The following is a 14,899-nucleotide window of genomic DNA, read 5'->3' on the forward strand; positions in this document are numbered from 1 at the left end:
TTGTTATAGAAACAACTTTCGACTACTTCTAACCAAGCTTAAAATTTGCCAAGATTAAATAAGGATCCTAGACCTTCACTAGTCCAAATCATGCTGCTAGTTAAAATAGACAAAGAGGTTACCACTATCTGAGAAAAGCTCAGAGAGCAACTTCTCACATGCTACAGTTATACATGAGCTTCATCATTAGTCACAAATCATAATAAAGGCAGCGAGGACGAGCATCATCAATTTGTGCAATCAGTTCAAGAGAGAATTAGCATTTCACACTGATCCCAGCTTTACAAGAGAGGCTTGGAAAAAGACTCACAATTGAAAACAAAACTAGTAATAAATATGGACTAAAGGAGAATTTCACAAATACAACAGAACGATCAGGTAAATTATTAGTAAGCTGGTCTAAGCAATCATAGTATCATAATAATATCAAAAACACATGCGCCTAGCTTACTAACTTGCAGTTTTTAGGCATAAGCTGTTCTTATATCCGTCGACAGTTTCCTTCTCAGCATAGAGCACTTGATTTCTCATGCATGAAAGGCAGACAGCCAAACAGGGCCAGCTCTTCATTAAAGCTATCAAGCAGATCACAGAACTACAGATAACATTATCATCTACCACTACTGTTAATTTCTCTCAGAATTAACTCTCCTTTGTGCATCCCCTAATTTCAACCTCTGGATCTGGTCATTGGTCCTTCCGTCGCTGCAGGAAGAAAACCATCTTTGTATCAGTAGCCTGCGAGTATATTCGGTTCTGAGACACAACCACATGAATCATATGAACTTCACTGTGTCATGTGGGCAGCGCTAAACGCACGAGACGACCGCACACATCAAGAGGTGCCGACCGATGCTTAATGTCTGCAAGCGTTGCCTCGTAGATAGTCATGTTCCTCCTTTGCCAGCCTTGGAGCATTCATCCATCCTCCCTCCCTCTCTCCCCGGACGCGTAAATGTCGGTTTCACCACATGGACAGACTACGATGAAGGGCCCAAGGAACCAAAGTTAATCTAAAGGCCAAGAAGATCAGCTTATAGCTGATACCGAAGTCTAGCAACAAACCTGTACCAAGTGAAGTCACGCCTCAGGTTTTTGAGGGGCTTCCATCCCTCAAGGCCCCAAGGGCCTGTGCTGCTGCAATCTCTTCCTTCAGAGAATCAATTACTTTTTGCAACACAACCTTTTCAGCTTCTCGAGCAGCAGAAGCCTCCTCAATCATTTCCCTCGTCCCAACTTCACGTCTTGGTAGGTAAGCTCCTTGATCCGTATTCGTTCCAGTTGCATCTCTTTCCTGAGCATCTTTCACGGGCCCAATTGGTCTAAGATAGTAAAGTGTTTTAGTTGAAACCCTCTCGACCAGTTCAGGATTTGCATCTACTGGATTGCAAGAATACATCTTATTATTTCCTACAAAAAAATTTAAGATAACAGAAAGGAAGGCTGCATTAGCACTAGTTTGTTGTGATGTTTAATTTGCCTTTTGTCTGGATTGATAAATAGAACTGCCACTTCATGAATTCTCATACCTGAGCTCTTCCTGTTGACCACTGTGCAGTCTTCCATAAGGGTATCTGATTGTTGGTTTGATGCTGATGCATCTTCATTAGCTTTTTCATTACCTTCCCTCGGCATTGCACCCACCCCATGTTCCTTGCCCACTGATTCGTCAAACTCTTCATCACTGATCACAATGACGTCCTCAAGACTTGGCTGCGCATGACCTACAGTTGCACCCACCTCATGTTCCTTGCCCACTGATTCGTCGAACTCTTCATCAAGCATCACCACGATGTCTTCAAGACTGGGCTGCACATGACCTACAGTTGCCCCAATAGCTTTTCTGTTGGTTGTGCTTACTGCTCGCTTGACAAGGTGACGGGGAGCTACTTCACCATGTTCTGAGCTGCTATTCTGTTTAGCGAAGACATCAGGTGAAGCTTGTTTCACATTTTTAGTTTGTGTGCCCTTTCTTACACATCTCAGGGTCAAACTATCCGCAATTTGTGCTGACCGGGCAACTTCCACAAGATGTTCCAGGGTACCCTGAATGGTGTCCAGGCCATTGAGTTTTTCAACAAGAGGAATGTCAGTCTGTGAAACCTCGAAAGTATTTAATCTCGAAAAAAATACCTCAAAAGTATCTGGCCGAGACATCCCTGGGAGCACATGCTGCTTCTTGCCCGAATTATCATCATGAAGCACCTCCATGTTTTTGTCCCTTGGGCCAACCAAAACAGGAAATTCTTTCGGATTTACGTTGTTATCAATGGCAGTATCACACCCAGAAGCGTACGGCCTCCACCATCGTGTGTACTCAAACGTCACAGCCAGCGTATACTGCGGAACGATGAAGGCGAAATTGCTAGGCTCCATAAAGTATGTTCCCCAAGCAATCTTCCAGTCTGAGTTAACACGGGCAACAGACCCAGGCACGTCCTGATCGAAGCCAAGCTGCCTTGCAACACGATGAGGATTGTACTGCTCAATGCAGCGCATGCCTACAAGCTCGCAAGCACGCAGACACTGTGCAAAGGATAGCAGTTGTAGACTTCTTGCCATGTCCCGGCCATGAACCCAAGAGCAACTCTTCCTGGGAGACGGAGCAAAGGTGAAGCTTCCATAGGGCCTCCACTCAAACTCCATTGGCAACATGAACACTCTGTGAAGATTTATGGGGTCAATTCCCTTGTGGACTTGGTGCCACCGGGCGGCCCAAGGCTGGTGACGGGCGACGGGGTCGAGAGTGGTCGCCATTTCAGGGCGAAGCTCCGGGAACCTGGCCAAGACCCAGAGCTGGAGGATGTGCAGCGGCGCCCACCCCACGAACGGCTGGTATCTCTTGTCCAGATTGATGTAGCGGTTCAGCGCGGAGAGGTCGCTGTAGATGCTGGCGAGAGCGGCGGGTCCGAGCGCCACGCAGCCGCCGCGCGCCAGCCGGGCGGCGACGGGGAGCACCTCTGCCCGGACCACGTCGAACGGCGGCGCCGGCAGCACGAAGAGCGACAGCCACATGGCCAGGAACGCCCCGTGCTCCAGTAACCCGGTGGCTCCGCCGTCGCCCGCGGCGGGCCCCTCTCCTGCCGGGGGCTCAAGGAACGGCATCGCCCACGCGGAGTGGTCCGGTCTCTGGCTGTCGCTCTGGTAGAGCGCGCGGCGAACGCCCTCGAGCGCCTCCACATCCTCGCGAAGCGCGCCCTTCGGCGGCGCGCGCACGGGCCTGCCGAGCAAGGGCAGCCCCCCGAGCACGGCCACGTCCTCCAGCGTCACCGTCGCCTCGCCCCAGGGGAACACGAACGTGTTGGTCTCGGCGGACCAGATGGCGGCGAGCTGGAGCATCGCGCGCTCGTCGCGCCGCACCCGGTAGGTGGTCGCGAGGACGGCGTCCTGGATCCCAAGCTTCCGCCACAGGGGCTCGCACCGCGGGCGGAGCTTGGCCACCCACCGCGTCCACAGATTTGGAGCTTCCGCCCAGCCCTTGAACTCGACCTGGAGCCCGTCGGTGAGAATAGGGCCGGCGTTGCGGGGCGGAGGGGGTAGAGGGGGGCGCTGGCCGGCGCCCGCGCGGGGGTGGAGGAAGTGGGCCAGTCGAACGGCCGGGGTTGACGAGTCGGCGCCGCTGGAGATGACTGGGACAGCGGACTCTTGGACTAGGAGCTGCTCGCCGCCGGCCATGGCGGTGGCGGTGGGGTTGGTGGTCCGGTCTGGGGTTCTGGGCTTTGAGGAAGGGGCAGGTGCGCATCCATATCGGTATCGCCCTTGATTAAGGCCTCTTAATTTAAATTTTTTTTGCCTAAAAAGGTTTTAAATGTTTTTTACAGGATTTTTGGCAGTTATTAGAATACTCTTTTGACATCCTTAAAAAAACTCTTTTGACCTGTAGCCCCGGATCATATAGAAATCTACGTATATTTTACTGAGGAATCATTTGTACATTCGATAGAAAATTTATATTTTTTTAGAAGCGTCCTGGGGCTTGCTTTGCCGGTGGATAGGACAGATGATGTGTCGCCACTCGCCAGCCCGGGCTCCCTTGCATAGTTCTAGTTGCTTAGCGGGCGCCCGATCATGAGCACATTCCTCACGTAGATATGGAATCTCTGCCATGCTTTGGGCCAATCCTCGGTGTTCTCTACGACGCTGGACTGTTAAATTTCTGCACTGACATATGTGATTGGAATGAAGAGCTAATTCTTCAATTTTATGCAACTCTGCACATCACCGGCAGCTCTGAAGACGTGAATTCATGGGTGCTGGACTGGATATCTGAAAACACTCACTACAAAGCACCAGCTACTGAATTGCTTCGTGTTTTGCCTCTCAGTCCGCCCCTTGAAGGTGCTTGTTGCGTCTACAATGAACCTGAGCTTACCGATCATTATATGCAAGTGCTGATGAAGCCTTTGAAGCCAGGTCAGGCCCCAAGAACAAAATTCCTTGTGAAGGAATTGATGTATGTGCCTCGGACTGTCTATCGCATTCTGACGAAGACATTGAGTCCTATCAAGGGCCACGACTCAAATGAAGAAGAAGTCGTTGGCATCATGAAGAATCTGCTTTTCAATATCATTCATGGCGTTCCCGTCAACTTCCATGATTTCTTCAGGAGGACTCTGGCCAATGTCGCAATGTCACCATTTGAGTTGAAGCCTTATGCACCATGGATTATGAGATTCATCAGAATAAGGTCTTCACTCAACTACAAAGCTGATACACTGAACCATTGCAGCTACTTGCCCCCGATTGAAGTCGTCAAAAGGACATTTTCCTCAGCTGATGAAAAGGGCAAGGCTACTGCTGTAATTGATGAAGGCATTCGTCCATTGGATGGCCAATTTCGCAAGGCTGCATCCTACTCCACCAATGATGACTCTGCCACCCATGACTCTGCCGCCAACGCACCCAAGCAAAATCCTCAAGGCACATCACCCAGGGTGATGACTGACCGTGAGCTTCTCCTCAGTCTTCACCAGAAGGTTGATCGCAATCATAAATGGGTCAAGCGTCAGTTTGGTTCAATTCTTCACAACATGACTGCTACTCACAATGCAGTGAAGAAAAACCATTATTACCTTCATGAAACCCTCAACCTCACCTGGGATGTTCTGTCGCACATATATGGTGAAGAAGATCTGAAGAAAATGGGTCTCAAGGAAGATCTTGACTGGGCTGCACCTCCTCCGAAGAAGTACAAGAAGGTCAAGGTTCCTTCCTTGGTGGCCAGCTCCTATTCTTCATCACGTGACACTGATGAACATGAAGACTTGGACGACACTGCGGCAGGCCCTACATCAACAAACGACCCCAACAACGCTGACTCTCCTTCATCACCTTGATATTCTTCAGGGGCGTTAGTCCTCATTTTTAACCTTTTGGTCATTTGATGACAAAGGGGGAGAAATTTGAGTTAGTCTTCAAGCGGGTCTATCCTATGGGCGTTTTTTCTAAAGTTACAACTCTCGTTCTTCTGATGACTTTGTTGGATCGAGTTGTAAACTTAAACTCTATGGTGGCCTGATACTTTTGATGTTTCTTCTGCATGCTTATTCCTCGTTGATGTTATTGCACGCATGCTGAATTAGATCAGTCGCCATATTTCATCGTGCATTTCAAATTCTTCATATATTATGTCAAATGCGTGTATGAATTACAAGATATAGGGGGAGATCTCCATGATTCAACTCTTCAAGTGTGCATTGCTTCAAAAGCAAATTCCTCACTATGCACATCTTCAGGGGGAGTTCTTCTATATCTTGCAATCAAATTCCTCAATATCAGTATTTACACTTCATATGTTTATCCCCGTTGAAAACTTAACCTATATTGTCATCAATCACCAAAAAGGAGGAGATTGTAAGTGCATCTAGTGCCCCTTAGTGATTTTGGTGTATTGAAGACTTATAGGTTAGGGGACTGATGTGTTTATGAGTGTAGACATGTCTATAAGTCTATGAGGAGTTTGATATTTACAGAGAAAGTCGACCCCTAAAAATGAAGTTCTTCGACTGAAGACTTTGGATTTCTGAAGATTTTCTGAAGACTTTGAAAGTGAAGAAATTGGTGTGACCTTGAAGACTTGGTATTCGTTTGAGGAACATGAAGCGTGAAGACTTTTGTTTTCGTAGTTTCATTTTCTCTTTCTTAAGTCATAGGTAACACCGTACTGTTAAAGGGGGTCGAGGAAATACTAAGGAAAATTTTCCATGTGATGCTCAACTCAAAATCCTACACCTACCAATCCCCTCGAGTGAAGCCATTGGAAATCTCATACAGTTCAGTCATATTCTTCAGTGACAGAGACGAAGTTCTTCTGGTCTCTGAGGAATTTGTTCTGACTGAGGAGTTAGGAATTCGCCAGTGCGGATTGCCTACACAGTGAGGAACATGATAGCCCTGAGGAATTTGATACTCAAATTTCCGACCGTTGCTGTGTTATGCGCCAGCTGTCCCAAAATATCTACCCACCTAACGTTCATATCATTGAAGGGCATTTATGTCTTATCATGTCGGGCTGCTCCCTAGGCTATAAATAGCCGCCCCCTACAACCACTAGCTGGTTGGCTGCTCCGAGAGAAACTGACACTTGTCAATTGAGAGCATCCCATCCTCCGAGGACTTTAGCGAAAATCATCAAGTGAGGAAAACCCAAACCCAAACACCAACAAACCCAAAGTGATTGAGCATCACTGAAGAGATTGATCCTGCGTGGATCCGACGCTTGTTACCTTTGAAGACTGTGCTTCTTCCAGACGGTTAGGCGTCATGGTCTAGAGCATCCAAGAGGAAATTGTGGATCACCGAGTGACCGAGTTTGTGAAGGTTTGGAAGTCACCTGAAGACTTACCACGAGTGATTGGGCGAGGTCTGTGTGACCTTAGCTCAAGGATAATACGGTGAGGACTGTGTGTCCTCAGGTTTAAATACCTAGCCGCTCCAACCAGACGTACAACTGAGACAGCTGTTGGAACTGGTCTACCAAATCATTGTCTTCACCAAGCTTACTAGTTATATTTCCTCAACTCTTTCATTTCCTCATTACTGTGTTGTGCACTTGTTCATATCTGTGTTTGAAGACTTTGACTGAAGACTTTCTCAATTTCCACAGTTCAATTTCTTCAGTCTGTTTGTCTTCATCCTGTGTTATCCTGTGTTTACGCTTTCTGTACTCTGTGCTTGTCTTCATTTCATCATGATGACTATGCTTGTGTTCTGCTATGCATACTTTTGAGTACTTATTCCGCTGCATGTAGTTCTTCGCTAAGGAATTTCCTCACCCGCAAATTCCTCAGTGAAGAATTCATAAAAATCGCCTGTTCACCCCCCTCTAGTCGATATAACGCACTTTCAATTAACTTCCTCACTAATTGGTGTAGGCGTCACAGGAATAGATTTATGTGATGAGCTACTTTCCAATAAGGGAGCAAGTACAGTTACCTCATCAAGTTCTACTTTCCTCCCACTCACTTCTTTCGAGAGAAACTCCTTCTCTAGAAAGGATCCATTCTTAGCAACGAATGTCTTGCCTTCGGATCTGGATAGAAGGTGTACCCAACAGTCTCCTTTGGGTATCCTATGAAGACACATTTCTCCGATTTGGGTTCGAGCTTATCATGTTGAAGTTTTTTTCACATAAGCATCGCAGCCCCAAACTTTAAGAAACGACAACTTTGGTTTCTTGCCAAACCACAGTTCATAAGGCGTCGTCTCAACGGATTTTGATGGTGCCCTATTTAACGTGAATGCAGCCGTCTCTAAAGCATAACCCCAAAATGATAGCGGTAAATCTGTAAGAGACATCATAGACCGCACCATATCTAGTAAAGTACGATTACGACGTTCGTACACACCATTACGCTGAGGTGTTCCGGGTGGCGTGAGTTGCGAAACTATTCCACATTGTTTTAAATGTAGACCAAACTCGTAACTCAAATATTCTCCTCCACGATCAGATCGTAGAAACTTTATTTTCTTGTTACGATGATTTTCAACTTCACTCTGAAATTCTTTGAACCTTTCAAACGTTTCAGACTTATGTTTCACTAAGTAGATATACCCATATCTGCTTAAATCATCTGTGAAGGTGAGAAAATAACGATATCCACCACGAGCCTCAACATTCATTGGACCACATACATCTGTATGTATGATTTCCAACAAATTTGTTGCTCTCTCCATAGTACCGGAGAACGGCGTTTTAGTCATCTTGCCCATGAGGCACGGTTCGCAAGTACCAAGTGATTCATAATCAAGTGGTTCCAAAAGTTCATCAGTATGGAGTTTCTTCATGCGCTTTATACCGATATGACCTAAACGGTAGTGCCATAAATAAGTTGCACTATCATTATCAACTCCGCATCTTTTGGCTTCAACATTATGAATATGTGTATCACTACTATCGAGATTCATCAAAAATAGACCACTCTTTAAGGGTGCATGACCATAAAAGATATTACTCATATAAATAGAACAACCATTATTCTCTGATTTAAATGCGAGACTGTCTCGCATCAAACAAGATCCAGATATAATGTTCATGCTCAACGCTGGCACCAAATAACAATTATTTAGGTCTAATACTAATCCCGAAGGTAGATGTAGAGGTAGCGTGCCGACGGCGATCACATCGACTTTGGAACCGTTTCCCACGCGCATCGTCACCTCGTCCTTAGCCAGGGTTCGCTTAATCTGTAGTCCCTGTTTTGAGTTACAAATATTAGCAACAGAACCAGTATCAAATACCCAGGTGCTACTGCGAGCTCTAGTAAGGTACACATCAATAACATCTATATCACATATACCTTTGTTCACCTTGCCATCCTTCTTATCCGCCAAATACTAGGGGCAGTTCCGCTTCCAGTGACCAGTCTGCTTGCAGTAGAAGGACTCAGTCTCAGGCTTAGGTCCAGACTTGGGTTTCTTCTCTTGAGCAGCAACTTGTTTGCTGTTCTTCTTGAAGTTCCCCTTCTTCTTCCCTTTACCCTTTTTCTTGAAACTGGTGGTCTTATTGACCATCAACACTTGATGCTCCTTCTTGATTTCTACCTCCGCAGCCTTTAGCATTGCGAAGAGCTCGGGAATCGTCTTATCCATCCCTTGCATGTTATAGTTCATCACGAAGCTCTTGTAGCTTGGTGGAAGTGATTGAAGAATTCTGTCAATGACACTATCATTCGGAAGATTAACTCCCAGTTGAATCAAGTGATTGTTATACCCAGACATTCTGAGTATATGCTCACTGACAGAACTATTCTCCTCCATCTTGCAGCTGTAGAACTTATTGGAGACTTCATATCTCTCAATCCGGGCATTTGCTTGAATATTAACTTCAACTCCTGGAACATCTCATATGCTCCATGACGTTCAAAACGTCGTTGAAGTCCTGGTTCTAAGCCGTAAAGCATGACACACTGAACTATCGAGTAGTCATCAGCTTTGCTTTGCCAGACGTTCTTAACATCGTCAGTTGCATCTGCAGTAGGCCTGGCACCCAGCGGTGCTTCCAGGACGTAATTCTTCTGTGCAGCAATGAGGATAATCCTCAAGTTACGGACCCAGTCCGTGTAATTGCTACCATCATCTTTCAACTTTGCTTTCTCAAGGAACGCATTAAAATTCAACGGAACAACAGCACGGGCCATCTATCTACAATCAACATAGACAAGCAAGATACTATCAGGTACTAAGTTCATGATAAATTTAAGTTCAATTAATCATATTACTTAAGAACTCCCACTTAGATAGACATCCCTCTAATCTTCTAAGTGATCACGTGATCCAAATCAACTAAACCATAACCGATCATCACGTGAAATGGATTAGCTTTCAATGGTGAACATCACTATGTTGATCATATCTACTATATGATTCACGCTCGACCTTTCGGTCTCAGTGTTCCGAGGCCATATCTGCATATGCTAGGCTCGTCAAGTTTAACTTGAGTATTCCGCGTGTGCAAAACTGTCTTGCACCCGTTGTAGATGGACGTAGAGCTTATCACACCCGATCATCACGTGGTGTCTGGGCACGATGAACTTTGGCAACGGTGCATACTCAGGGAGAACACTTTTATCTTGAAATTTAGTGAGAGATCATCTTATAATGCTACCGTCAATCAAAGCAAGATAACATGCATAAAAGATAAACATCACATGCAATCAATATAAGTGATATGATATGGCCATCATCATCTTGTGCTTGTGATCTCCATCTCCGAAGCACCGTCATGATCACCATCGTCACCGGCGCGACACCTTGATCTCCATTGTGGCATCGTTGTCGTCTCACCAATCTTATGCTTCTACGACTATCGCTGCCACTTAGTGATAAAGTAAAGCATTATAGGGCGATTGCATTGCATACAATAAAGCGACAACCATATGGCTCCTGCCAGTTGCCAATAACTCGGTTACAAAACATGATCATCTCATACAATAAAATTTAGCATCATGTCTTGACCATATCACATCACAACATGCCCTGCAAAAACAAGTTAGACGCCCTCTACTTTGTTGTTGCAAGTTTTACGTGGCTGCTACGGGCTTAGCAAGAACCGTTCTTACCTATGCATCAAAATCACAACAATAGTTTGTCAAGTTGGTGTTGTTTTAACCTTCGCAAGGACCGGGCGTAGCCACACTCGGTTCAACTAAAGTTGGAGAAACTGACACCCGCCAGCCACCTGTGTGCAAAGCACGTCGGTAGAACCAGTCTCGCGTAAGCGTACGCGTAATGTCGGTCCGGGCCGCTTCATCCAACAATACTGCCGAACCAAAGTATGACATGCTGGTAAGCAGTATGACTTATATCGCCCACAACTCACTTGTGTTCTACTCGTGCATCTGACATCTACGCATAAAACCAGGCTCGGATGCCACTGTTGGGGAACGTAGTAATTTCAAAAAAATTCCTACGCACACGCAAGATCATGGTGATGCATAGCAACCAGAGGGGAGAGTGTCGTCCACGTACCCTCGTAGACTGAAAGCGGAAGCGTTAGCACAACACGGTTGATGTAGTCGTACGTCTTCACGATCCGACCGATCAAGTACCGAACGCACGGCACCTCCGAGTTCAGCACACGTTCAGCCCGATGACGTCCCTCGAACTCCGATCCAGCCGAGTGTTGAGGGAGAGTTTCGTCAACACGGCGGCGTGGTGACGATGATGATGTTCTACTGGTGCAGGGCTTCACCTAAGCACCGCTACAGTATTATCGAGGTGGACTATGGTGGAGGGGGGCACCGCACACGGCTAAAAGATCAAACGATCAATTGTTGTGTCTCTAGGGTGCCCCCTGCCCCCGTATATAAAGGAGCAAGGGGGGAGGTGCGGCCGGCCAGGAGGGGGCGCGCCAGGAGGAGTCCTACTCCCACCGGGAGTAGGACTCCCTCCCTATTCCTTGTTGGATTAGGAGAAGAGGGGGAAAGAGGTGGAGGAGAAGAAGGAAAGGGGGGGCGCTGCCCCCCTCTCCTTGTCCTATTCGGACTAGGGGGGAGGGGCGCGCGGCCCTTGCCCTGGCCGCCGCTCCTCTTCTCCACTAAGGCCAACTATGGCCCATTAACCCTCGGGGGGTTCCGGTAACCCCTCCGGTACTCTGGTAAAATCCTGATTTCACCCGGAACACTTCCGATATCCAAATATAGGCTTCCAATATATCAATCTTCATGTCTCGACCATTTCAAGACTCCTCGTCATGTCCGTGATCACGTCCGGGACTCCGAACAACCTTCGATACATCAAAACATATAAACTCATAATATAACTATCATCGAAACGTTAAGCGTGCGGACCCTACGGGTTCGAGAACTATGTAGACATGACCGAGACACGTCTCCGGTCAATAACCAATAGCGGAACCTGGATGCTCATATTGGCTCCCACATATTCTACGAAGATCTTTATCGGTCAGACCGCATAACAACATACGTTGTTCCCTTTGTCATCGGTATGTTACTTGCCCGAGATTTGATCGTCGGTATCTCAATACCTAGTTCAATCTCGTTACCGGCAAGTCTCTTTACTCATTCCGTAATACATCATCCCGCAACTAACTCATTAGTTGCAATGCTTGCAAGGCTTAAGTGATGTGCATTACCGAGTGGGCCCATAGGTACCTCTCCGACAATCGGAGTGACAAATCCTAATCTTGAAATACGCCAACCCAACAAGTACCTTCGGAGATACCTGTAGAGCACCTTTATAATCACCCAGTTACGTTGTGACGTTTGGTAGCACACAAAGTGTTCCTCCGGTAAACGGGAGTTGCATAATCTGATAGTCATAGGAACATGTATAAGTCATGAAGAAAGCAATAGCAACATACTAAACAATCGAGTGCTAAGCTAACAGAATGGGTCAAGTCAATCACATCATTCTCCTAATGATGTGACCCCGTTAATCAAATGACAACCCATGTCAAAGGCTAGGAAACATAACCATCTTTGATTAACGAGCTAGTCAAGTAGAGGCATACTAGTGACACTCTGTTTGTCTATGTATTCACACAAGTATTACGTTTCCGGTTAATACAATTCTAGCATGAATAATAAACATTTATCATGATATAAGGAAATAAATAATAACTTTATTATTGCCTCTAGGGCATATTTCCTTCACAGACATGGCCTCTGAACACTGGAGACCGAAAGGTCGAACGTGAATCATATAGTAGATATGATCAATATAGAGATGTTCACCATTGATGACTACCCCATCTCACGTGATGATCGGACATGGGTTAGTTGATTTGGATCACGTATCACTTAGATGACTTGAGGGATGTCTATTTAAGTGGGAGTTCTTAAGTAATTTGATTAACTGAACTTAATTTATCATGAACTTAGTCCTGATAGTATTTCCAAATTATGTTGTAGATCAATAGCTCGCGTTGTAGCTCCCCGTTTATTTTTTATATGTTCCTAGAAAAAAATAAGTTGAAAGATGATAGTAGCAATGATGCGGACTGGGTCCGTGATCTGAGGATTATCCTCATTGCTGCACAGAAGAATTATGTCCTTGATGCACCGCTAGGTGACAGACCTGTTGTAGGAGCAGATGCAGACATTATGAACGTTTTGGCAAGCTCGATATGATGACTACTTGATAGTTTAGTGCACCATGCTTTACGGCTTAGAACCGGTACTTCAAAAATGTTTTGAACGCCACGGAGCGTATGAGATGTTCCAAGAGCTGAAATTGGTATTTCAGACTCATGCCCGTGTCGAGAGGTATGAGACCTCTGACAAGTACTTTTGCCTACAAGATGGAGGAGAATAGCTCAGCCAGTGAGCATGTGCTCAGAATGTCTGGGTACTACAATCACTTGAATCAAGTGGGAGTTAATCTTCCAGATAAGATAGTGATTGACAAAGTTCTCTAGTCACTATCACCAAGCTACTAGAACTTCATGATGAACTATAATATGCAAGGGATGACGAAAATGATTCTCGAGCTCTTCGCCATGCTGAAATCGGCGAAGGTAGAAATCAAGAAAGAGCATCAAGTGTTGATGGTTAACAAGACCACTAGTTTCAAGAAAAGGGGCAAAGGAAAAGAAAGGGAACTTCAAGAAAGAATGGCAAGCAAGTTTCCACTCCCGTGAAGAAACCAAAAGCTAGACCTAAGTTTGAAATTGAGTGCTACTACTGCAAAGGGAATGGTCACTGGAAGCGGAACTACCCCAAATACTTGGCGGATAAGAAGGATGGCAAATTGAACAAAGGTATATGTGATATACATGTTATTGATGTGTACTTTACTAGTGTTCATAGTAACCCCTGGGTATTTGATACCGGTTCAGTTGCTAAGATTAGTAACTCAAAACATGAGTTGCAGAATGAACAGAGACTAGTTATGGGCGAAGTGACGATGTGTGTTGGAAGTGATTCCAAGGTTGATACGATCACCATCGCACACTCCCTCTACCTTCGGGATTAGTGTTGAACCTAAATAAATGTTATTTGGTGTTTGCGTTGAGCATGAATATGATTAGATCATGTTTATTGTAATACGGTTATTCACTTAAGTCGGAGAATAATTGTTATTCTGTTTACATGAATAAAATCTTCAATGGTCATACACCCAATGTGAATGGTTTATTGAATCTCGATCGTAGTGATATACATATGCATAATATTGATGCCAAAAGATGCAAAGTTGATAATGATAGTGCAACATATTTGTGGCACTGCCGTTTAGGTCATATTGGTGTAAAGCGCATGAAGAAACTCCATATGGATGGATTTTTGGAATCACTTGATTATGAATCATTTGATACTTGCGAACCATGCCTCATGGGCAAGATCACTAAAACTCCGTTCTCTAGAACAATGGAGCGAGCCAATGACTTGTTGGAAATAATACATACCGATGTATGCGGTCCGATGAGTGTTGAGGCACACGGCGGGTATCATTATTTTCTGACCTTCACGGATGATTTGAGCAGATATGTGTATATCTACTTAATGAAACACAAGTCTGAAACATTTGAAAAGTTCAAAGAATTTCAGAGTGAAGTGGAGAACCATCGTAACAAGAAAATAAAGTTTCTACGATATGATCTTGGAGGCGAATATTTGAGTTACGAGTTTGGCCTTCATTTAACAATGTGGAATAGTTTCACAACTCACGCCACCTGGAACACCACAGCGTAATGGTGTGTCCGGACGTCGTAACCGTACTTTATTAGATATGGTGTGATCTATGATGTCTCTTACCGATTTACCACTATCGTTTTGGGGTTATGCATTAGAGACAGCTGCATTCACGTTAAATAGGGCACCGTCTAAATCTGTTGAGACGACACCATATGAAATGTGGTTTGGCAAGAAACCTGAGCTGTCATTTCTTAAAGTTTGGGGTAACGATGCTTATGAAATTTGGTTTGGCAAGAAGCCTGATA

The 14,899-nt window shown here is 45.3% G+C and overlaps 1 protein-coding gene across 1 annotated transcript in view; it reads right to left on the reverse strand.

The window, feature by feature from the left end:
* Positions 1–294: 294 nt before the first annotated feature.
* Positions 295–14,899, reverse strand: part of LOC123159167 (uncharacterized) — an 80,962-nt gene continuing 66,357 nt past the window's right edge. Inside the window, exons 6-8 of the mRNA XM_044577000.1 lie at positions 2,134–3,793; positions 1,530–2,046; positions 295–1,410 (exon numbers count right to left, since the gene is read on the reverse strand). Coding sequence (XP_044432935.1) covers positions 1,088–1,410; positions 1,530–2,046; positions 2,134–3,793 — 2,500 coding nt within the window. The 3' untranslated portion in view covers positions 295–1,087. The remainder of the gene's footprint in view (positions 1,411–1,529; positions 2,047–2,133; positions 3,794–14,899) is intronic.

The sequence above is a fragment of the Triticum aestivum genome, chromosome 1D (genome assembly GCF_018294505.1).
Source record: "Triticum aestivum cultivar Chinese Spring chromosome 1D, IWGSC CS RefSeq v2.1, whole genome shotgun sequence".
In the NCBI taxonomy this organism is placed as follows: Eukaryota; Viridiplantae; Streptophyta; class Magnoliopsida; order Poales; family Poaceae; genus Triticum; species Triticum aestivum.